This window comes from Chaetodon trifascialis, chromosome 6, assembly GCF_039877785.1.
Source record: "Chaetodon trifascialis isolate fChaTrf1 chromosome 6, fChaTrf1.hap1, whole genome shotgun sequence".
In the NCBI taxonomy this organism is placed as follows: domain Eukaryota; kingdom Metazoa; phylum Chordata; class Actinopteri; order Chaetodontiformes; family Chaetodontidae; genus Chaetodon; species Chaetodon trifascialis.
This window is the reverse complement of record NC_092061.1, coordinates 12396977-12420552: the sequence shown is the minus strand read 5'-3', so window position 1 is coordinate 12420552 and position 23576 is coordinate 12396977. Positions and strand designations below refer to the sequence as shown.

The 23576-nt window shown below is 42.2% G+C and overlaps 1 protein-coding gene across 1 annotated transcript; it reads right to left on the bottom strand.

Annotated features, from left to right (window-relative positions):
• Positions 1–1796: 1796 nt before the first annotated feature.
• Positions 1797–15308, bottom strand: ercc6l2 (excision repair cross-complementation group 6-like 2). The gene is made up of 20 exons (XM_070965001.1): positions 15004–15308; positions 14172–14584; positions 13701–13817; positions 13326–13519; positions 13133–13226; positions 12957–13024; positions 12625–12832; positions 12316–12456; positions 11871–11987; positions 11616–11735; positions 11462–11533; positions 10492–10637; positions 10223–10318; positions 9897–9996; positions 9277–9429; positions 8842–8928; positions 5681–6644; positions 5444–5598; positions 4595–4752; positions 1797–3312 (listed from the first exon to the last, which is right to left on the bottom strand). Exons 1-20 carry the CDS (start codon positions 15029–15031, stop codon positions 2079–2081), a joined length of 4665 nt encoding a protein of 1554 aa, XP_070821102.1. The 5' UTR covers positions 15032–15308; the 3' UTR covers positions 1797–2078.
• Positions 15309–23576: the final 8268 nt, after the last annotated feature.

Here is a 23576-nt window from a genome sequence, read left to right as displayed (position 1 = left end):
CACTCATTCACAGCTTTTTACTAATCAAATCAAGCCAGGTGTCAGAGTCTGACTTCTGCAAATAAACCTACATCGCCTGGGCTGTTGCTCTGCTGCTCTGTCTGACTATCCAGTTTATAACAGACTCACAGACACCCGGGTACTAGTGGCAGGGATTATAAACAGACTTCTCACCCTGCCCTTGACACAAAGAGACAAGACAGTAATGGGAGAGCTGGAAAATCTCTTTGATTGTATTTCTCTTGACTCTGTCTCGGTATGGGAAACTACACTACAAAGCATGTAATAAAATAAAATATGATCATCTGACCGACTTGAGACACTGGCAGCGATCGCTCATGGTGGTGGTGGTGGTGTCACACTCCACAGGGTAGAGCAATAAGGATAAGTGAGCCGTGTTTGCCACTGATCCGTGCTAGCTGGCCTCCATTAGCCTCCGAGCACTGTCAGTCAGTGGGTGAGCTTTTCTGTTGTCAGTAACACACTAAGCCGCTCTGCTATCTCTCTTGAACCAGACTGTGACTACAAAAGACAGATAGGGATCTGCAAATCTCAGTCGTGGGTGAAACAGGCAGAGAAAAGCAGAGAGACGAGGGGTTTAGGATGAGAGAAAGGGCTTTTTATTCTCCTGTCTGAGATTTGAACAGGTGTGACAGATGTGTGGCCCCAGTATGCGATGATAGTCATGATCTACCACCCAGAAGGTCTCCATGCACACGCACAATCTCTTTACTAAGCTGCATGTTCTGTTGGGGCACGTACTCCTTTCTCTTGTTTATTGACAGCTATCAGCACTTTCTCATTTCTGCTAAACAAAACACAATACTTACACGGAGCAGCTCTCTTTGGGGTTCAGTGCAACAGCTGAAAGAGGTCAGAAACAGCTGTGAGGTTCAGCACATGCACGCGCACTCACGCACCTACGCACACAGCGAGGGCTTATTTTGTTTTCCCATATCTGCGACACTGAGTTTGATATGTCAATAACTTTTTGGGGGGCTATATTTTTTGGGGCAGTGCAAATAATTCTGTCATCTAAGAGAGTTTGAAACCCACTTTAAAGGAGGCGTGAGAGGACAGGTGGATGGATGGGTGGGAAAACTACTCCCCGGAGCTCCACTTAAAGTCTTCAACTGCTTATTGTTATTTCACTAATAGTGCAGCAGCTTCCACTCTGAGGGGCGTTTGAGGCACAACTGAGCCAAACCACAGACTATCACATTACTGTGCACAAAACCACTCCATCTACAACTTGCACCCTGTCATGGGGAGAGGGAGGGCAGTGAGGTGTTCAGAGTGACAGAGACGTAACAGCCATTGCAGAGTTTTAAGTGACATCTCTGCACGGCCACCAACAGTCCCCGGGTGGCAGTCTTGGGTGTCTGTTAATGATAATGGCTAATGCCTGCAGCAGGTTGGGTTTTCCCTGTCATGCACTTAACATCATATCAGGTGCAGCAACAGTTTGAGCATTGACACTGACCTTTAACTACAAACATCAACTCATTCATATGGTGCTTATTTTACATTGTTTTCCATCATTAAATGGGTTCTGAACTGCTAGTTAGCTCTATTCACTTTTGGAAATCGTGATGGACATTTTTCATTGTTGTGTGACTTTTTACAGTCTAGTCAGCTGATAATGAAAAAACTTGCTAATTACATATTTGCAATTAAGTTTTTTGGCTCAATTGCTTCTGTTTCATGAATGAGTGCTCCTCCAGGGATGGTCTTTCTGTATAATGCCCCCCCCAGCAATAAAGCTATGAACTGGTCAATAAATTCAATAAAATATTCACAGGTTTAAATTTCCAGAGTGATAACACCCTGTTTATTCAACATTTAGCATTGAGCAACTAATTCATGAACACTGAACATTTTCAAATCATTAGTGAAAATTAAAATGACATTTAAAAAAGTAATAAGACATCCTAAAATAAGAAAATAACATCAGAGGCAGAAAAGCCTGCTTTAAATATCCTTTACGTTTTTTTTAAACATCTCCTTTAGAAACGCAAAAGTAAAATGTTCAAAACTTTTAAATAAACCTTGAAAACTATTTAACCGTCTGTCAAGTATTACTTCTTCCAAATGAACTTCTCATTAGTCTTCCACAGACTCTTGCTCTCCTTTTCTACAGATCGACTTCTACCTGCAAAGTTAGCACTGATGCAAACCCTCTGCACTTCTGCTGGGTCTGTTAGCCTGTTGATACTCTCCTCATTACCCTCATCCAGGATGTCCCAGAAGTCTTTGCGACTGCCCTTCGAGGCGGCCTGGTGTGTATGTAGTGTGTTTGACTTTGGACGGGACAGAGAGTCAATGAGTCCTGCTGAGCCAGAGTCAGTGCTGAGAGAGACTCTGGATAGAGAGGGTGAGGTGAGACATGGGCTGACTGCGGGGGGTATTTTTGGAGTGCTCCTCTGTTGTGCACCCCTGGATTTGGGTTTTAACAAATCGTCGAGGATTGAGGTGTCTCCTATCAGATCTGTGAGGAAGGAGCGGTGACTGGAGGTACATGTGGCCTGCTCAGGACGGGAAGGGGTCTGAGGATTTTCTCTCTGGCCTTGAAAAGTTTCACCGGTCCTGGAAGACAATTTTTGCTCTCGCTCCCTTTCCTGTGCTGTGGGTTTGGATAACATGGTGGACCTGCCATGGCTGAGGTCCGGAGAAGAAGGGGTATCTCTGTCTGTGCGGTTCAGGAAAGCTGCAGCCTCCCCAGACCCCAGACCACTGCTGCTGGCCTGATCCAAGCCAAGACCACCACCAGCTCTGAAGGCTCCAGCACTAGAAACACTAACCCTCTTTGTCCTCTTATGTTCTCTGGCACTACAGATCGTCTCCTCCTGTTCCTCTGACTCCAGGCTTGGAACATCACTTAGAGACTCTAGAACATTCTTTTGTGGGATCTTGTTCGTTTTCTGGGGTTTCTGGACATCATTTTTTGGGTTTCCGGGCTTTTTCTGTGGCAGGGAAACATTGTTTTGTGGGGTTTCAGGCTTAGTTTTGGGTTCAGGATGAGCATATCTAGGCTTTTTCTTGGCTTTGGGGACATCCTTCTGCGGAATTCTGATATCTGCGTAAGATTTTGGGGCAGCTGTTTTGGTGGGTGTACAGGAGGAGGAGGTCTGTGCTGAATCAGGTTGTGGGAAGTTGTTTGTGACTGTATTAGCCAGGTCAGGGTGGTTCAGTGAAGTATAATACTGTTGTAGCCAGGCCAGTCTCTGAGTTGAGTTTCTTCTCAAAATCTCCGCAGCAAACTGATGAACTGAGGGAAATTTGAATTTTTCCGCCATTTCCTCCAGCTGCTGCCTACACACGAGCACGCAAAGGACACAAACACAGAAATGAGTGTGACAAAAAGCAAACATCCATGCACAAAAACATGTGGGAGACAATGAAGGTAACAAGAATGTGGCACGTGTGAGCATACTGTAACATACTTTAAATTACATGCTAAATAACCTCTTTAAAAAGCCACAAGGCCTACACTATTAAGATACACTGCGGGTCCGACAGGCCTAGCCTAAGATGAATAGCTGTCCACATATTCAGGCTCATATCCAGACAGCCATGCAGTATGAGGTGTTTTTCCTGCGCTTCTAGGCAGTCATTAAAACTCTGGTCTAACCAGACTCTGGGACAGAAATACTTCAAAGTCACTGGTGGTACAGCTGCATTATGGTGGTGTTATTACCATTTGTGGCTTTCGCTGGAAAAACAATAAATAAATGTAACGGCAGTAAAAAATGACGTGCATGTGGACTTAAATCATTAAACAGCGAGGTTAATTGAGGGGATATCAATATAACTTGTGTGTGTTTTCACTCCCTGGTGAGCCTCTGGGCAGAGATACAGTCTTCCCCTTGGGAAGTGAGATTGGAGCCACAGAGGTGTCTGTGTGCGCCTGTATACGAGTGTTTGGGAAGGCAGGGGGCGGAGGTGATGCAGCGGGACAGACGTGTGGATTGGAGTACTGTGCGTCTGTATGTGTGTAAATGCTTGTTAGGACGTGTGTGTGTGTATATATCAGTGTGGGTTTGGAAGTCCTCGGGCGATCATTTTTGGTTAGTCTCAGGAGGGCTGTGGTTGTGGAGGGGGAAAATCCTGCACTGTTGGGCCTGAACATAACTGGGTAATGTTTGGCATGATGCTGGGAAATAGGTGGAAGGGAAAGCTCAGAGGTGGTCTCTCACTAAACACACACATACACACACACACACACACACACACACACACACAATTCCTGAGGCCCAGGTGGGGGTGCTCAACACCATATCTGTGGTGAGTTTTGGCCTAATTCCCTACACTGCCAGGAATTCATCTCTTCCGACTACACTTTTTACACCTCCTTTCCTCCTTTCATCCACTGGCCTGCTTTAGTCCCATTCAGACATTTTCTTCTTTCCCTCTGTTGCAGGCCCCCTGATCTTATCTCATTTTCCTTCACTATGTCAAACCTAGACTAACCCGCGCTCTTTTACCCTTCTGGTGAATCCATCATCTCATCGTCTACCACTTTTTTTAATGCGTTATCCTAACTTTTCAGCGCCTTTTCTCTTCACCTCAACTCCTCTGACACCCCTTTCAGTACCTTCGTATGGCCTGGGGAGACTCTCCAATGATGAAGGTGGTGTGTCTGGTGTGGTGCACACTCCTCTTGGCGAAGGTGACTGGATGGTCCACACTGGGTTTCTCCAGTCTGACAGTAGATGGGCAAGGCAGACTGTCTGGTGGGCTCGCTGGCAGGCTCTGGGACAATAACAAGAGTGAAGTTTTACAGACGTAGTGACCAGTTATTTTTGCCTCGGACTCAATTTACCTTCAAATGCAGCTTATGTTCATGAAGCTAACTTTAATCAATAGGAAATTATTGAAGATAAGTTTGTGGTTATCTCTACCAGTCAGCACTGTTGGCAAAGATGTGCAGGTTTTTGTTGATGTGGGTGTATGTAAACATTCAGCATTATGGACCAGAGATGTGAATACAGGTAATCCACAATGCTGCTACTCATCAAGCACCAGTGAGCCATTATTAAGATGGAAAGAACAGTATGTGTTTACATCCACTCTCATGCCGTAGTGAGCATGTGTGTCTGATACAGTGCTGGCAAGCCTCATTCTGCCTGCCAACATGCAACTGCAAGGCACAATTTGGGAGAAAACGGGCCTAGCTGAGACTTCTTTACAGCGAGGTCTGTGAATCATTGACAAACACTGTCAGTTTGTGGAAAAATACACAAGATGTCATCCCAATTGATCTCCAAAACATTACAGGTGACAGGAAGAATGTATTTATAAGAACTATTTTGGGTGAACTGACCCTTTAACTAGCCAGCCACGCATGGGCGCAGTGCAGGATTTTGGCTGTGGCAGATGATACTGTGCTGTGTGTTTGAAGAATCAGTGAATCAGACCTGTGTTCACGCGCTGCTGTATGTACCTCTATGGTGCCTATAAGGTGATTGGCCGGGAGCTGAGAGAACATCTTGAGTTCGAACACATCTCGCACAGCAGCTCTACTGATCAGCTCCTCTGCTTTGCTCCCACCCACCACACGCTGGTTAGAGTGGGTATACACCACCTCCTGTACACCACCTTTAAACAGACATATACATCATTATTGTTGAAATGAAGTTCGTTAAAAATGATTAGGATATGAACTGGTACTGAATCTGACCTAGCACACTGTCGATAGTTCCATCTTTTCCTCTGGGTGCCAGGGATGTCTGCCTTTTCAGATTTGTAAATCCTGTAGATCTTCCTTTTTTAGCAGGAGTGTGTTCATCTTCTGAAGATGTGAATGTCTCTATGTCATCAGAGTATTTGGATCTGGCCTTGTCCCTGGCACGAGCACTTTGCCTCTTTCTGTTGCAGTGTAAGCCTCCTCTCCCTTTGTCTCCTCCTCTACTGTGTGAATCGAAAGCGTCCCTCTTTGGCCCCGTCCTTGCCTCTATGTCCAAATCCTCAGATTCGTCTGAGTAGCCATCAAAGCGGCACACTTTTGGAACTACGTTTTTGAGCTTGTTTTGTCTCTTTTTGTCTGGTGAGGAATTTTCATCACTCTCCTCAACCACTGTAATTTTCTTATTTGTCCAAACTTTCAGGCCCTGCCTATTTGATACAGGATCATCACTTTTTCTCACCAGAGAAACCGTCTCATGTCTCCCCACACCTCCACTCTCCCTGTCTTCTGTGTCTGAACTGCTGGAGATGTCCCGGATTTTGTTTCCCAAATTAGGGAAACAGGCTGCACCATTTCCTTTATTGGACCCCTTGCAGATGCCGAAGGAGGTACCCTCCCTCTTTTGATCCTCAGCATCGTCCTCAGAGGGTCTTTCATCGACACCTGAACTACTGTCCCCTTCTCCTAACTCTGGTTTTCCTTTGATCCTCTCGAGGTGTCTGGAGAAACCGTGCTGTAGGAGATTCATTCGGCCAGGATCAGCAGCAGCATTCCCACCCTTGGTGCCATCCACTGCACTGGGTTTTGATGCCTTCCTCTTCAGCCCCTGCTCCTCCTCACTGTCACTCCCACTACTGAAGTCTAGCACCCCTCTGGGGATCTTGGATGCTTCTCTGTTCTTCTCGGCTTGTGCATCTTTTGGTACGGGGCCATATCTCGGTGAGGAACCTCCAGGTTCCTTCAAGAAAACAGCAGAAGGGACAGATTGGCACATACAGTGGTATAAGGTAATAAACTGTATACACACTGTGAGAAAGACGTAGATTAAATTGCACCGAAAGGCTACAAATTCCTCACTTCCCTTGTTTATGCCATCTTTCAGTAGACCAGGCCATGAGATTTCGTTATGTAATACAAAACAGATGTTTGTAACAATAAATCATAATAAGCATCGATGTGACTTGTGCCCTCCATCATGATGTAATATGAAGAAAACAAAAGGGGTAATGACATTTCCTGGAGTTATATGAATGGTGCTTTAGGGGATCGACCACCAACAGTCATTCTAATTTTCCCAAATTTGCCAACTACGAGATGATTCTTCCACATTTCTGCTGTACTGTGTGCATGTTGGTGCTTACACGCCTACAGCCTCACTCTGTGCGTGTTAAGGCACCCCAGTGTATTCTGTATTTTTGAAAGAATCTGAATGGCCTCAGCGGAGCAGCAGCCCTGTAAAAAGGACCTGGCTGGGAACAGGATGATAAGGGGTATCACTGTGTAAATAAATAGCTGAAAAGCAGAAGATGGACTTCAGTGTGGTCTGCTGCTTCCATTAGGACATGTAATTACATCCAGCTGTTTCACACAGCATCCAGTAGAAAGACAACCTTATCCTCCAGTTTTGCTAAAATAATCGAGCATCAAGTCAAGTCAAGCCGGTTTATATTTGTATAGCCCATTATCACAAATCACAGTTTGCCTCACAGAGCTTTACAGTAGCTTGGTTTCCATCCAAATGTTTTATAAATTTTACCTAAATTAAAAAAAAAACTGGTGAAAGAAAATTTGTATGAATGCTTGTTTCCATCCACTAGCGTTATACAACTATTAGAAGTCGGTTTATCGCGATAAGCAGTAGGTGGCGCCAATTTTCCAGTCGGAAAACCACTACACTGTCACTGCCAAATCCATACAGGCAAACCCAATTTGTTCTCCACGTGTGCCAAGGATCTGACCTACACACGTGCAGTATCGATTGGGCAGGATGTACAGATCAGGTGGTGACAATAACGCTGCAGAAGAGGGCGCAACAAGATGACGCACTTAAAAGAGCACCGGTCGAACCTCAAACAGTGAAAATTAAAAAAAAGGCAGAAAACATGATGCAAATATGACATTTCTGTTTGTTTCATGTTTTAATGTGAAGAAGGTTAGATCTGATCTGTGAGGAGCGATGAGGAGACGTTATAATCTGCGGAAACAACTTATTCTCCCTCTGTTGGAGTGGACACAGCTGATAGGTCACGTGAGTTGAATGTTGCTGTGTATGCAGAATAGATACAAAAAAAGGAGTACAAATATTTTTTTGTAAGCCAAGATCTTAAAGTGATACTATATAAAATACTTGTGTGTGCTTGAAAGGTTGCTGTAGTCTTCACACTGACAGAGAAAAGGAGCTGAGGTCAGCTTTAATTCAGTCAGTTACGATGGATTTAAATTGACTGGTTTTTACAGCAAAAATGCATCAAAACCTCCATAGAAAGTTGAAAAACACTAACGCTCAGTATGTCGCAAACACTCATACTTCAGGCGAATACACTCACTCAAAGGAGCTTTTCAGTTTGAGGACAATAACAATGACATGAAAACACTGTAATTAGCCACATTTTGCTGAAAATACTGAAAAAGGAGTGGTTACAAAGATTTCCACTGATCACTGTGTGACTAAAACAGAATTCATCATATGAAACAGCCCGAACTAAAGCTACTCAAAGTACAAACTTTTTACAGCCACTTTTAATTCCTACAGCGGGGGGACTGTGTGATACTGACAGGAACAGTATCACTTTCTTCATGTTCTTCCATTAAAAGTAACATAATTTATCTCATTTTGATATTTTTGTCACAGTGGAAGCTGTTTTTCTCATAAATGGGGCATATGTCATTTTGGAATAAACCCCCTAAGAGAGAACCAGGAGATTATAAAAGAAAGGACTGAAGAAGCAATGAAGAAAAAATTGGAGTTAAGGCAGGAAAAGTTGAGATTCTGTGGGTTGGTTGACTGACAGACAGGAAGGTCCCTGTTTGAGGTATCCCCTCTTTCACGTGGGAATGGGAGGATAAGTGGGCCGCTTGGGAAAGAAGGCAGAGTGAGGGATGGGAAAGATGAGTGCCCTATGTTCTGGGTCTCTGAGAACGGCAGAGTTACTCACGCTAACTCCCGTCATCTCCTCCTCCTCCTTCCCTTCGCCTGTGTGTGTGCTGGTTGTCATTACACCCGACTCCACTTGTCCTTCTCGCTGACAGGAGGAGCAAAAGTGAGACAGATTGATCAAAAGGCAAACATTTCATCAAGTCAGTGACATCACACTCATCATTTTTACTCAGCAGTGCATTGTATTTTCAGGCTGTTTGAGGCCCTTTAAGGCCCCCTGTAATTCCCTTTTCAACCCCAAGATACTAACCAAACCAGAAATAATTATTAGCATATATGACCACAGAAGAGTACATTCCAGACAGAAATAAAGGAAATGTTGACTATTTTTGAGACACTGTATGGTGACAGTGGGATGAGGTGAGTTGAAGCATTAAGTTACTGTACAGTAGAAAACATCATCAATCCAACAGTAAAAGGCATGGAGGCTAACCTCTAGTATCTTGCGGGTGAGGCACGTTCCTTGGACTTGCAGCCTGAAGAGGTTTTTGATCCCGAACAGCTCCCCCTTATGGACACCGTGACCCTGCACTGCCTCAAAGTACCGCCGCGCACTCTCCTTGCCCATAACTGAGCACTGCAATTGCTGGAAGATTGGAAAGAATTTACAGAAAAGACACCGACACAGAACACAGAGCTGACATATATTACTGTCAAGAGGAAAAAGCCCAGTGTGTGTGTGTGTGTGTGTGTGTGTGTGTGTGTGTGTGTGTGTGTGTGTGTGTGTGTGCCAGTTCCAGGCAGACATGGTTGTTTCCAAACAACATAATTAGTAAGAAAACTGACCTCAACATGAGGCTGTAGCTGTTAACTTACAAATCAAACTGCCTTAATTGAATTATTGCAGGAATAAGTCAGAAACTTATAGTGGTGCTTGAGTATTTTTCTGTTATCACTGGATTTGTGGACAGTTAGTAAACCTCTCTCCTCCATTGTCCCCGCAGACGATTATGCTGCAGCAGATATCTCACAGTTAGTGAAGGAGATAACCTCAGTATGGCATGATGTGCTTCATTTGTGCATTAGCATTACATGGTGATAAATATCTGGTACCTGTTTGTAAACTTGTCTGAGGTAGATAACTTCCTCTACAGTCCCCAGTGAGATCAGCCTGAGAACAGTCACATCCCTGCACTGGCCAATACGGTACGCCCTAAAGAGAAAGACAAAGAGATCAGCACACAGGTATTGTAAAAAGCTTGTATGCTTATGTTTTGATGTCAGATGTGACAGAATATGATTGGGTATGTTATACTGGCAGCTGGACTGCTTTTCGAAGCCACTCGAGGGAACAAAATACTCTCATAAAACTCAACCTCTATAACTTAACATGCGTTGAAATACTGTGTAAATCTGTCAAGATACGGTCCACAACCTACCTGTCAATAGCCTGGAGGTCACTGGCTGGGTTCCATGTGGGGTCAAATAGCACCACCACGTTGGCCCCAACAAAATTAAGACCGACACCGCCCGCCCTTATAGAACAAAGAGTCAGCAGATTCAAAGATTTGAATATGTTAAATAAAAATGACTTTAAAAAACTTAATTTAAGTCTTAATTTTGAAAAAGCACAATTAAAGGCCTACAATGTAAGTGTAAAACCTAAGAAAGCACCATTTCTCAATATAATTTTTACTGTTTGACTAACAAGGTGGAAACCAGGCAGATGTTGGTGTGAGAGGGGCTGTTGAACTCTTTGACAATCTGGACTCTCTCTTTGGCTTTGGTGTTTCCGTCCAGTCTGCTGTAGTCCAGTCCCTCTGCCATGCAGTAGCTCTCCAGCACATCTAAGAGCTGACAGGTTCAAAACACACAACAAACAGCTGAAAGCACATGAATCAACCGTGTAAAAACCGACCTCTCTACATCTAGCATGTGAGATCAGTCATTACTCATTGTGAACGCTGAAGAGTTTGTCTGAGAGATAAAGTGCAAATGCTAGAAAAACAAGTTTAATAAAAAACCAACACAGCAGTCTCTGGCTTGTATATTTATAGATATACCACAGGGGTAATTGCTGTGCACAATCAAAACTGTATGAACTATATGATTCCCAAAATAGCAGAATACAGGCCATGAAAATATGACCTCATAGCAGCCAGCAGTGTTATCATACTGTCTCAGGTGACGGCAGCCATGAGGCTCTGTGTTATAATAAAAAACTATTAAACCATGCCATGTGAAAAACACGTCTCCTACTGCTGTTTGCTCTGAAAACAAGTCATCTGCCCTATCAGCAGTGGCAATTAAGGCACCTTTATAAAAATTACAGGTGTGAAACGTCCCCTGGACCACAGTCCGGACCGTGCAGCAGGACCTTGGTATGACAAAAAGAGGTGATCTCAGTCCAAGAGAGAAGTCCTTCAGAGTGTATGTTCAAGCCTGTTGTTATATTGAAAGGCTGAATGGAAGTGGATGGGCGTAAAGCTCAAAAACAACGAGCGTACTCCAACTCTGAAACCATCTAAAATCCTTTTTCGGTGACATCACTGTGAGGATCAAATCATTTTCCGATGGAGAAACATCCCACCCTGCTCCTCATCCGATGCTGACACAGTACAAACCTCTGCTATCACACACGCAATTCTGATTTCAATACACACAAATAAAGCTCTCACCTTGGTTGAGAGAGAAAAAAGAAGTACTTTGTCTCTCTTTTGCAGATAATATTTTAGCAGCTTCTGCAAAACCTGAAAAAGGAACACAGATATGTTAACCACACTGAAACAGCCGATAATAAGTCGGTAGCTGTGCCATCGTTCCAAACTGTACCTTCATCTTTCCACTGTACATTGGATCCGACAAGGCCTGAAACGCCTCATCTTTGCATCTCTGTACAAAGTCTGGAAACTTCTGGAATACCTTCTGACAAATGGCACCTACGTACTTTTCCTGGAAGCAACAAACGAATCTTAATGGTGAACCAAAACCATCACTACAAGATGTGGTATGAACCTGAAAAGCTCTCCAGGAGACAACTCCCTTGAACAAGTGCATTAAATCAGTCATTGGACAACATGTTTCCACCTGTTTCTTGCTGGTGCCTGCTGTGGACTGAAGCAGCGCGACATGGTTGGAAACCTTCCTCAATATGGCCAAGTAGCTGAAGTACAGCTCCTTCATTTCCACACCTTCTGAGTTTCTCTGCAATAAAAGAAACGGACATTATTTGAGGGCTCAGTGTTTGTTTTCATTTATTTCTTTTTGCATGAGAAAGGGTTCCTGCCTGTAGTTAAATCAATGGGACGATGGTAACAGGCTTCAATTTTGTGTTTTGGATTTCACTGCACCTAAAGGGCCAGTTCACCTAACTCACACAAAGCATACTTTCCTCACATTTTTTTTCTCACAGTTCTCTCATATGAGTCAATTTTGAGCTGGATTTCACTTGAGATTTGCAGCAAACAGCTCAACCCAAACAATTAAGTTTAACCATATTACAAGCACACAATGGTAAAAGGGCTGCACTAACTTTAAAGCAGCAGCCTCTGCGGGTGCGTCCACTCTGACAGCCACATTTCTCTGAAGACCTCAGCAGTAACTTCACATCTTCAGTGTCCAGCACCGTCTGGTACACAGTCTGCTGAAAGTCTGTCAGAGAGCAATACACCACCTAGGAGAAATCACAACACCAAATGTCTCCGAGGGATGCTTTCAGACATCATAGACCTTCATCAGAGTTTTACCACAATGGAACATCATCATTTAGACTGTGAACTTTGAGTTTCTAGAGAGTAGAAAACTATTAAAATGAAGTCTTGTTCGATTTAACCAATCTTACCCTGTCATCCTTCTTAGGCAGTTGTTCCTTGATGAGAGCTTTGGTCCTCCTGAGGAACCAGTGAGATATCTTCCTCACCAGGGCTCTGACACTCTTCCTCCCTGTAGCTAGCGCTCGTTTGGTTGCACTGTGCTTATGCCCTTGTTCAATCGGCAGTGAAAAAGTGTTTTTGAAGTGTCCTAAGCTGCCAAGACAACCAGGTATGGCCCTAGATAGAATAAAAATATATATCTGAAGGCGAACAGGAACTGTTTGTAAGAGAAGCTGCAAATTGTAATCGGGTCACTTTGACTACAGAGAACAAACAGACTGAATTGTAAAACTTAACCTACCAGTCCATGACACACCACAGCTCCTCGAGGTTGTTCTGTAAGATGGTGCCAGTGAGGCCAATTCTGACCTGACGAAAATATAAGTGCAAAACCAGCATCAATGACTACAGTCATTACTACTTTCACACTAGTACATACTAATATCATACTGAAATAACAACACAATGCTCTCTTACATTACATTTTAGATCCTTCATGGCCTGAGTGATCTGAGAGTTTGGATTTTTTATCTTGTGGGCCTCATCCACAACCACAGCAGACCAGTCTGTACTGCAGGGAGGACAAGGCATGTTTCAGTCAGTGTTTGAGTAAAACAAAAACTTCTTCGTCACAGATTTGCTGTTTGTGTGTGATGAGCATGGTACTCACTTATTAAACTGATCCAGACAAAGGCGCAGAGTCTCATAGGTAGTGAGAGCAATCTCAATGCGTCCCTTCTTGATGCGAGCCAGCTCCTCCTCTTTCTTCAGCCCGTGGACCACCACACACTGGAAGTGACCCCATGTGTCCAGTTCATCTTTCCAGTTATAAAGCACTGACAGCGGGGCTACAATAAGGAACACCTGAACCAAATCATGGAAACACCAAAACATGCTAATGACAAATCAACACTGTAAATTCACACTATTGCTGCACTTCATTGAATGTGACTGCTATTTGGAAAAAAAAATCTTTATTTCTCCAAACAAGATGCTTTATAATTCAAAACATATCTTTTTGTATTTAGCATATTTCAATACCCACTTTGTGAGGTTTACTTTGGTTGGAGGGCATCTGACTCTGCAGAAACTGAGGCCTGTTGTTCTTGATGTCCTCCCATGTGCCTGTTTTGTGCAACACAGCAGCAAGGAATCCAATGACCTAAGATAAGATCAAAGAGGCTTGTTTGTTTTTCCCCATTAGTGTCTACACTGCTAGACATTAGTGTCTAGCAGCAGCTATTCTTCCTGGGGTCTACACAAATCACATGGTCACAATACAAAAAGACACATTCACATTAGAGTAACACAACATATCATCTACTGTAAAACAATTACAACAACTTCAACCCAAACTCCTGATCTAGATTTGTATTTAAAATCACCAATTTTTGCTTCGGCTACATATATTGTGGAGTCATCAGCTCACATGGTGGAGAGAACAACAGCGAGACTGAAAAAAATGCTCACATTTAAATAAATCTGTCAGTAGTTTTGCAGCTAATGTGCTTTGTACCTGTACAGTTTTTCCCAGGCCCATGTCGTCCCCCAAGATACAACCTCTGGAACGAATGTAGTTGTTGTAAATGAACCTGATTCCTTCTCTCTGGTAATCCCTCAAGTATCTGTTGATGGTGTAGGGGACTATGTGTCCATGAACATCACTCAGCTCAAAGGGGACACACAGCCTGGGGTCTGTGACGCTGCTGGGAAACACAGGTTTCTCCTGGGTGAAGTGATACGAGCCTGGTCTTACGAGTTTCGAGACGGATACAGCTTCCTCCTCTTCTTCATCTTTACTATGGTCAGTGAATACCACCCAGGCTATGGTATCATTGTGAGAGGTGGTCAGTCTCTGAATGGTGGCTTCTCGCAGTGTGCCATCTCTCGGATCAGGAGCCAGACAACTGTCACCTTCACGCCATGTTTCTATTAAATAAAATAAATATTTCATCAGAAAAATACCTTTAAAACTTACCTCACTAGTCTGCACACAGATGGATTGGATGCTAAAATAAGTCTAATTTATGTCCACGTTTTGTTACAATGAACAGATAGCAAAAAATCTCCTCAAATTAAAATAACATCTTATCATTTTCCTACCACCACTACTACTACTACTAATAGTAATATTTGAGTTTATCCCATCTAAAACACAAACTTGCGCCAATGACTGAATCTATCTTGAAACTTATGACTGAAGAGTAACGTGAACTTAAACTGATATGGCTGCAACGTTAAAGTGTTCCCTGAATGTGGTTTATAATTAGCTAACGTTAGATACTGAGGACTGTGTAAACTAGTGTCCAGCTGAAATATAATATTAGATAAAAACATGCCTTTCAAACCTTTTTCAGCTGCAGAAGTTGAAGCCATCAGGATAAGAAAGTATCCTCTTCTTCCTGGGGAGGAGAAGTCACTGTAGCATGCTAGCTAGCTTGAATAGCTTAGCTAACATTTATAGTAAAAGAAACGACATCTATAAAACAAAAAACACTTAGCTTCTATGAGTTATACCATCGTGATTTACTGTTCAGTCGCTTTTACTTTACCCCCACTTTAAGCTCTTCATCTGCCGTCGAGGCACAGACAGAAAACAGCAGCAGCAGCAGCAGCAGCTTTAGCCCAGCAGCTGCCTGCTGAATGTTTGTATGTCTTAACATCAACTTCCGCACTTTCGATATTTTTCACCGACGTAAAATAAAATTTAAACGCCCCCCCAAAAATTAGCCACTTTAAACTAGTTTCAAAGGAGAGATTTTTTTTTTATAGTTATAGTCGTTTCTTTTCTTTACAAATTTCACTGAGTCCTTGTGTCGAAAGTGCTGCCCAGAATCTAAATTAGACTTCTACAAAATAGAATCAAACAAAAGTTCATTGAATTTAATTAAAGCATGTTTCAGTAAAATCTGAGGAGCAATCAGAGTGAAATAATAAATATCCCCTCAATGCTTTTACCAGCGAGTATGCAGGTTATGTAGCCATAAATAAAATAAAATAATATAATGTAATGTAAATAGCATGTTGATGTATTTTTACTGCAACTATCTGTGCTGCTCATATGTACTCATATGCTGCTCATTATATGCTGCTCAATGTACCATCATTTACAACATATATGTCAGTTGTAAAATGTAATCATCCCACTTGTGTAGGCCTAATTAATATTAATATAACTGTAATATCATGTGCAGTTACTGTTTGGAACAATACGAGTACTCATTTGTATGTTTGCATGTTTTTATGTTTGATGCTCCTTAACAATTTTTATCCCTTAACTTATTTCTGTTGTTAAATCTTTTAATTAGATTCATGCAGTCTTATCTAATGTCTTACTGTTGTATTTATGTGTTTAGTATCAGGTTACTCTGCACAAACAACCTTTTGAACTTTGACTGTATAGAATCAAATTTATCTTTGTTTAAAATATCAGTGACTCTGTGCAGCCCAGGCTATGTAATTCCTGGCTTGATTGTAAAGAGATGATTTGGCAATACCTCACAGACAGTGAAACATCTGCTCAGATGGTTTCATCATTATACGGACCACCTAATAACAGAGCTGTTTTAAATACTTGGTCACTGTATTTAACCACAAACCTTGACTAATAAAAAAAAAAGTCTGCCTATGAGGTTGGGATGAAACTGTAGAAATAGAGAGTGTAGAAATAAATGCAGAAATACAGTAAAAGGAAGATGAAGAGATGTGTTTGTCTGTTCTCTGGGTTTGATATGATCTCCATCAATAAGCTCACATTTGTCTGTTGCTATGCTGAAGAGACTTATAAACACACAGTTATACTGTCTCAGTTCTCCATCCACGATTTGACTTTCCCTAAACCTTGGCCTTGGTGAGGCACGACTAGGTCCACTTCTCGCCATGGTACACTGCCATACGAAAATGGAACTTTTTGTTCCTGTTTTCTCAACACTGGGAATTTATAGGGCAGCTGCCACAGATGTTCTCATAAAGAAAGCCCAAACACTGATGTCAAACGGTTTACATACTGCACTAGATCTCACACGCACTTGTTCTCTCACTGAACCGCGAGGGCCTTCTCTGGCCTCACTTACAATAATACTTTATTGCTCAAGCAGATAGAGTTGGGATACATAGATCGTTGGCTGCAGATAAGATGGTTCTCATCACCCATCATTTTCACAGATGACTGGTTGATTTTGTTGAGTGACTGCGGCAAGACAGCCATGATGGGCTTTCGTTTTGAAATGAAGTGTTGGTTTTCAAACTTAAATGTAGCTTTGCACCTTTCCCAGGTTAACCTAATGTGTCCCATTTTTGATTAACGAGGTTGCACAAAAAAGCATGGAAGAAAGATACTGCATTATCAGCCAAATGTACTTAAGGTATCAACAGTGAAAGTACTCACGATGCAGAATTCCTTTTATTGTTTGTGCATGAATATGCACGCAGAATTTTAACTTTATAGTTGTTCAAAGTTTAGCTAATTCTAACTCATGCATATACTGTTGGGTAATTTATCTGCAAAAATGCACCATATTTTCTGTGTAGATTTGTTTTCTAATGAATGTAGTTAGGTAGAATGTATGATATTGCCCTCTAAAATGTGGTGGAAAAGTATAAAAACGGAGTTCTACTTAAGCATGGCACCAGAGTCCATTCACTTTCCACTGCTGCCATTCAGTATTGGTCGTGTTCATAGCAGCTTTATGGTTTCTTTAGGTGCCTTTTTAAGTGAGGTCAATTTCATCAAATTTTCTGCATAATCTCTAAGGACTGAAAGGGAACTGTTTCATAATTTATTCTAATCAGGTCAGGAGGGTGCATTCTCGAGCATCCGCCATGAAATTTCCCCACTGGCTTTCCTGAGACCCACCTGGATTGACTTAAGTTAATGTAAGATTTATTTCTCTGAACAAGGTGTTTCCTGCAGCTACAGCTTTTGTCTCAATCAGATTAATTTGGCTGAATTGAGGTTTGATTTGAATAAAACATAGTTTTGGACCAGAAGTTTGCTAAACCTCTGTTGTTGGTCATAATCAGCAGTTGGAGAGGAAGACCTGAATGGAGGTCTTGTCCTGCTCTCAGGCGCTTCGGAAACACTCCATCTGTGTTCCACCACCTCTCTCTCATGAGTCAGAGGGTTCGCTACAGGCCAAAAGCAATTATTACCACGCCAAAAATGACAGTTTCAACTTCATAAGCATTGATTGCAGGGATGGAAAATTAGGTTGATAATTCATGCTCCCATTTTTTTTATAATTTGTCTTCTCTCGCTTTCCCATTCAATTGCTTTCCTATCCACTTCATTAGTTTCTTAATAATTCCTTCATGGTGTGAGTGTGTCCTCACTTACAGAAACTGAAAACAGTTGGATTAATATGACGTAACATGTCTAAAATCAACAAATCACACATGGTTTTTAATCAAAAGGGCTGAATCATATTGGTTATGAAGTTCTGGCTACTTTTCCCTCCTCTCATCTCTTGCCACTTAACTTGACTACAGTAATTTGGACACAATTATACTAAAGTTGCATTTGATTAAATGCAATGGTTCTGAAGTGAGCGACAAAGCGAATAATAAGGGTTTATTTACATTAGTGTATCTTGCTTTATGACACATTTTTCTGTTGTACCAGTTGCTGCAAAGAATGGCTTAGATGTTGCGGTAAGATTGTTCTTTCTTTCCAGACCTAACTCCTTTCAGTTTCCAATGTATTTGAGAATTCATAATAACAGGACACTAATTCTGAGAATGGTGTTGATTTCCTATTTTTTTAGCTAATCATTTAATAATCGTGTTAGTTAATAGCATCGTTTGTGCTCCTGGCTTGTTGACATGATGACATCTCTAGAACCAATCCAAGTCCAAGGCACAGTAAGTACATACCTACATATTTCATAGGGCCGATTTGACTTGTGCTGGGACACTGTCCTTTCATCTTTGCCTTTGTCTTATTCTGATTCTAAAAGTGAGGCCTAGTCACTATCCAGTGTCTATTCAGCAAGGTTGGAAACAATGAAAGCACTGCAGTACTTTTCAATTAAGTTGTACAAACCTTGACTCTCATCCAAGCAGCTCTGAACGTTTTCCAGTTTGCCTCATCCCCCACACCTCTTGCTATCATACTCTGCCTCTTTGTCTTTTTATAAGGTACTGAGGTAATGTCACATGGCTCTGAGGTGTACAAGCAATGAATGAGACATCAGAAACTGTGTATTGCTTTACTCTTCGTCTTTTCCATCACTTGTTGGTGTAACTGCTACCTGCGCTTGGGGAATCCTGTTACCTCTGTTGACCACTTTGGGGCCACGGACAGCCGCAATGACACAACTGATTCTGCTCAGTGAGTTGATTTACAACGTAGAAGCCTCTGATGACCTGAATTTGATGGCTGTTCCCTTTTGTCCTGCACTGAGATGGAAAACTCTTTAGAGCAACATATTTACGATCAAACCGCCCCTCATTACACTGCAACCCTGTAGAGGAGCCTTTTGTTCATCTACTTCGGCCACACTAAGTACATCAACCAGAAAGTATAACTGACTGCGATGTCTGTGCATGTGTATACAATGTGTGCACCCTTCTGTTCGTGTAGTTTATGTCTTGCTATCAAAGGCTCCACAGGCCCTTTAAAGCAGCTGATTAAATGGCTGCCGACAACAGTGTTAGACCACGGGACAGAAATGCAACAGAAAGAGGGGAAAGCCTCTGATTGCTGTCTCTGTTTTACTCCATTCTGGTCACAGCCACCCTCCTCCTGCCAGGCATGCTGGACAGGCACAAAGTGCTTGGTCTTGGAATGAAATATCTGGCCGCTAGACAATATTTCCCCCTCTTCCACTCTTCTGAACCACCCCTAACCCAACATGAACACCGACAGGGACTCAAAGAGCTGCATGACTGCACGTCCCAACAATGAGGCCACACAAAAAACACCAAGTCAGCAGAACTGGACGTCCGTTTCTCAGGCGTTTAAGCATGCAATTATGTTCCCCTCCACTCCCCACTTCACAATCAGGATCGGGGGAGTACAACGTGGTGTCTGTAGTAGTTCAGTTCCTACAGGGGAGATGTGGAGACAAGGGTACTTTGCTGTCTCGATTAGAAGGATTTTGTTTGCAAGAGTTATTGTGTGTGAGGAGACATAAAAGTCGAATGGGGCACTCGAATGTGTGGGTGAATGTATATGAGCGTGACAGTTTGTGTGGTTTGGTGAATACATTTGTATTTGACCCTACAATTTCATGCAAAGGTGTGCATGTAATCTGAAAATCCTTAAAACCCCCAGAAAACAACATAAGGCTGATGCCACATATAGTGCTAAATAGAGCTGTTGTTGTTGTTTTTTTTATTACAGGTATACATCATGCCCTTATATGTGTGTATTTGCACATGTGTGTCAGTGTTTTATGGGATGTTATCCAGTGGGGAGCAGTCCTGCTGAGGGCTAGGCCATGCGTCCATGCATGTAGAGCGCACACACTCACCATATGGGGTGCAGAGGGGTTTGCAGAGCCAGGCGTGCTTACGGACCATTTAGCACACATTGCTTTCTCCGTCGTGGCTGCACTGCACTCCCCCAATACACAAGTCAGAGCTGGAAAACTGTACAGTGAATCATGGAGAAAGGCACAGAGGATCTAACTTGAGGAATACACAAATCTGTGTTTATTGGCATATTTGTCCATTTTTCCATGTTATTTCTTTGATACTGTAGGATATCATCTATTTAAATCTGTCAGTGGAGCTGCAGTGTGTGGTGGCCTGTCAAAGCAGACTGTGTGTAATGCAACCATGTTTCCAGTTTTAAGAAATATGGCTGCTGGCAATGTAGCCTGTTGTACTTTGAGTTGTACACATACTTTATATCAACACGTTGAGTTTGCATCGTTCGTACAGTATTGAGTTGAGCTATGATTTTATTTGAAATTTGGATCGACCAAAAACTTTTTAATCTGTGATCTGCAATGATCTGTTAAGCACAACATGGCTGTGCCTTGCTGGGGTCATTTCTAAAATAGCCTACAGTGTTCATCTGCAGAAAATGTATAATATATATAATTTAGTTGGCGTGGTCGGCCTTGGTTATGAGCATCCACATACACGCAGGTTATCATCATTTATAATGCTAACCCTCAGTCAAAATGCCCAGTAACTTAATGTCAGGAGTTACCCAGAACTTCCCCTCATCTCTCCCCTTCCATTTATCTCCCTCTTCCTTTCCTCCATCTCTTTTCCATAACCTCCCTGCTTTCATTCATCCCTCCCTCTCTCTGTCTGTCTGTCTGTGTGTGGTCTGGAGACATAAATCCCCAGCTCACACATGGTGCCACCCAACATGACGCCCAGGCCTTCTTATCCACAGTATCAGCTAACATGTCAGACCAGCTGGGTCAAGGCCATTTATGCCTGTATGCATCCTCATTGAAGCTTGAATGAACTCTTTCCACTCGCATAAAAAGACAAAATCTAACCACTTTGATATGCGTTAACTGTTAACTTATGTATTCCCACCCGTTGTGAGAGGGCTTCTCTGTCCTCAAGTGGTTTGTGGCTGTCCTTGAGTCAGAATTGACTGTGGATTGCAGTAGCCTCAGAGATACAGTGGAAGTCAGGGAATCCCATATACCAGTGGTTCACAACTTTTATTGTCTGTTGTATGCTCAGTCCCGTCAGATGAGCTCCAGCAACCCTTTGTCAAAACCACCCATCCATCATGGATGTTCCTTTGAAGGGATTTAAGATTTTATTCATCTGAAATCCATTAGTCTGTGAAAGTGGACTTTCATTTTTTTTTTATACAGTTAAACTTTCAATGAATTACTTTTGTCAGGTTGCATCACTTTGAGTCATTGGATGTTGTGGTTGGACAGTTAAGTGTATGTTTTTTTTAGTGAAATACTTGCTATGCATGCTAGTTTTAGTGAACTTTTTATTCACTATAACTTTTAGCTCAGTGTTTCAGCCATTTTTCCATTGAATCAGACAGTTTCAGTCATTACTTTTAACTAACTATTTCAGCTTTTTCTAAATTACTTTTAACTATTTCAGCTGCTTATCCATTACTATCTGTTTCAACTTTTTAACACTTTCTGCTAACTATCTCGCTGGTTTATTGTTTTTCCACTACTTTAAGCTAACCATTTAAACCGTTTTTTCTAGCATGGTAACTAGTTTTCAAGCTCTCTCAATCATAACACATACTGTTAATGTTGAACCCTGTAGAGGTGTGAACTATGAGGTCTCTGTGGCTTGAATTGTCCAAATAAATATTAAATATCAGCCTCACACAAATTTGTAATCCTATTAGCCTGTTTATTTTCCTCCTTAACACAAGTAGCCTATATGGATATATTCGTTTAATTCTGATGATATCTTCAAATGAGTTTTCCACGCACCACCCAGCAACTGCAGAAGTACCCCGTGGGCTACAAGCACCCCTGCTGGAATCAGATACTAATGAAGTTCTGAAGTATTACACATGTTGTTTCTTGTTACTTTGACTTTTCATGCAGCCACTAGAGGGAATCGCTTTAACAAATCCCATCTCATGTGACTCACACTTTTCTTTGTCTTTCTCCTTGTTTAATTAATTCACGGTCACTGTTTTCACATCCTGTCTTTCACCTGGATGATACACAACTGACTACTATCCAAGCTGTGTCATAATCACGTACTGGTGACAGAGAGGGATTAATCTCATTCAGCTCTGGGAACAGTGGAGGCGTTAAAAAATAAAGTCTGAACCCCCTGTCTCGGCCTGGCTTGCTGGGTGGTCTCATAGGCATAAATATCATACTAAGTGACCATCCTCTTTACAGTTCACATCAGAACATTCAAACAAACAGAGAGGCAGAACACACTGCTAGAGTGGAGATAGAGACATGCAACACTGGACACACAACCTTTACTCTGCCTCAGTCAGGCTGGGCTGAGAGGAGGTGAGATGTGGAAAGAGAGAGGGAGAGCTGTGAAGGAGAGGGGATGATAGAGAAAGAGTGACCATATGAAACAGTGGGAAAGAGAGAGGAAAAGCAAGAGAGTCAGGGAGCGATCCTAGCACTGCTCTGTGTGTGGTCTGAAGACCTCCAGGCTTGTTCCGGGGTGAGTGTGTGAGTGCGCCCTTCCTGGGCTCAGAGAGGAAGGGGGAAATAAAATAAGGAGAAAGAGAGAAGTCTGCACAATAAAGGGAATGTTTGCCTTTGCTTGTGCATGAGAGCGGACAAGTGAGCTGTTCTTTTATGTGGAATAAGCAAGCAAACACTGGCATGTTTGGCCCGCCATGGAGAGATTACTGTGTTATTTGCAAATATATCAACCAGCCAGGCCAACAGTGTGCTTTTCACCGGGCCATCACCCAGCGAGAATGAAGCCTTTTCTCTCTGACACATATTGTCACAGGATTTTGAAAACACTTTGTGTATGTGCCGGTATGTGTGCTTGGCAAAGGCATAGGTGAATTAAAAGCAGAATTGCGTGATAGAGTTTGTGAAATATGCACTCTTTAAGAATCATCACTTAAATTTTTTTATATATAAAATATATCATTGAACTTATTCCTCGATTGAGCACACAGCTGAAGTACATGATCTTTCTGTGGCAATGAGGCTGTAGATGGATTTTGATTGTGCTTCATGTAGCTTAGATTCATGACAAGCACAAATGTGAAAGGCACAAATGCAAGGTTTGATATAATAGCCCACACTCATCAAAGTGAGTAAGATCATCTGTACGAATAATGTCTCTCTTTAAACCTCACAATGCACATCCTCACAAGCACACACATAGACAAAAGTGTTGCAGCATCTATTGTGTGCATGCACTCTCAAATAAAATAACAAACACAAATGCTTTTTTTTGTTTGTGTGGTGTTCATGAGTCACAGAAACACTGCACATGCAGACACAGTATAAGACAAAACCTAATGATTTGCAAG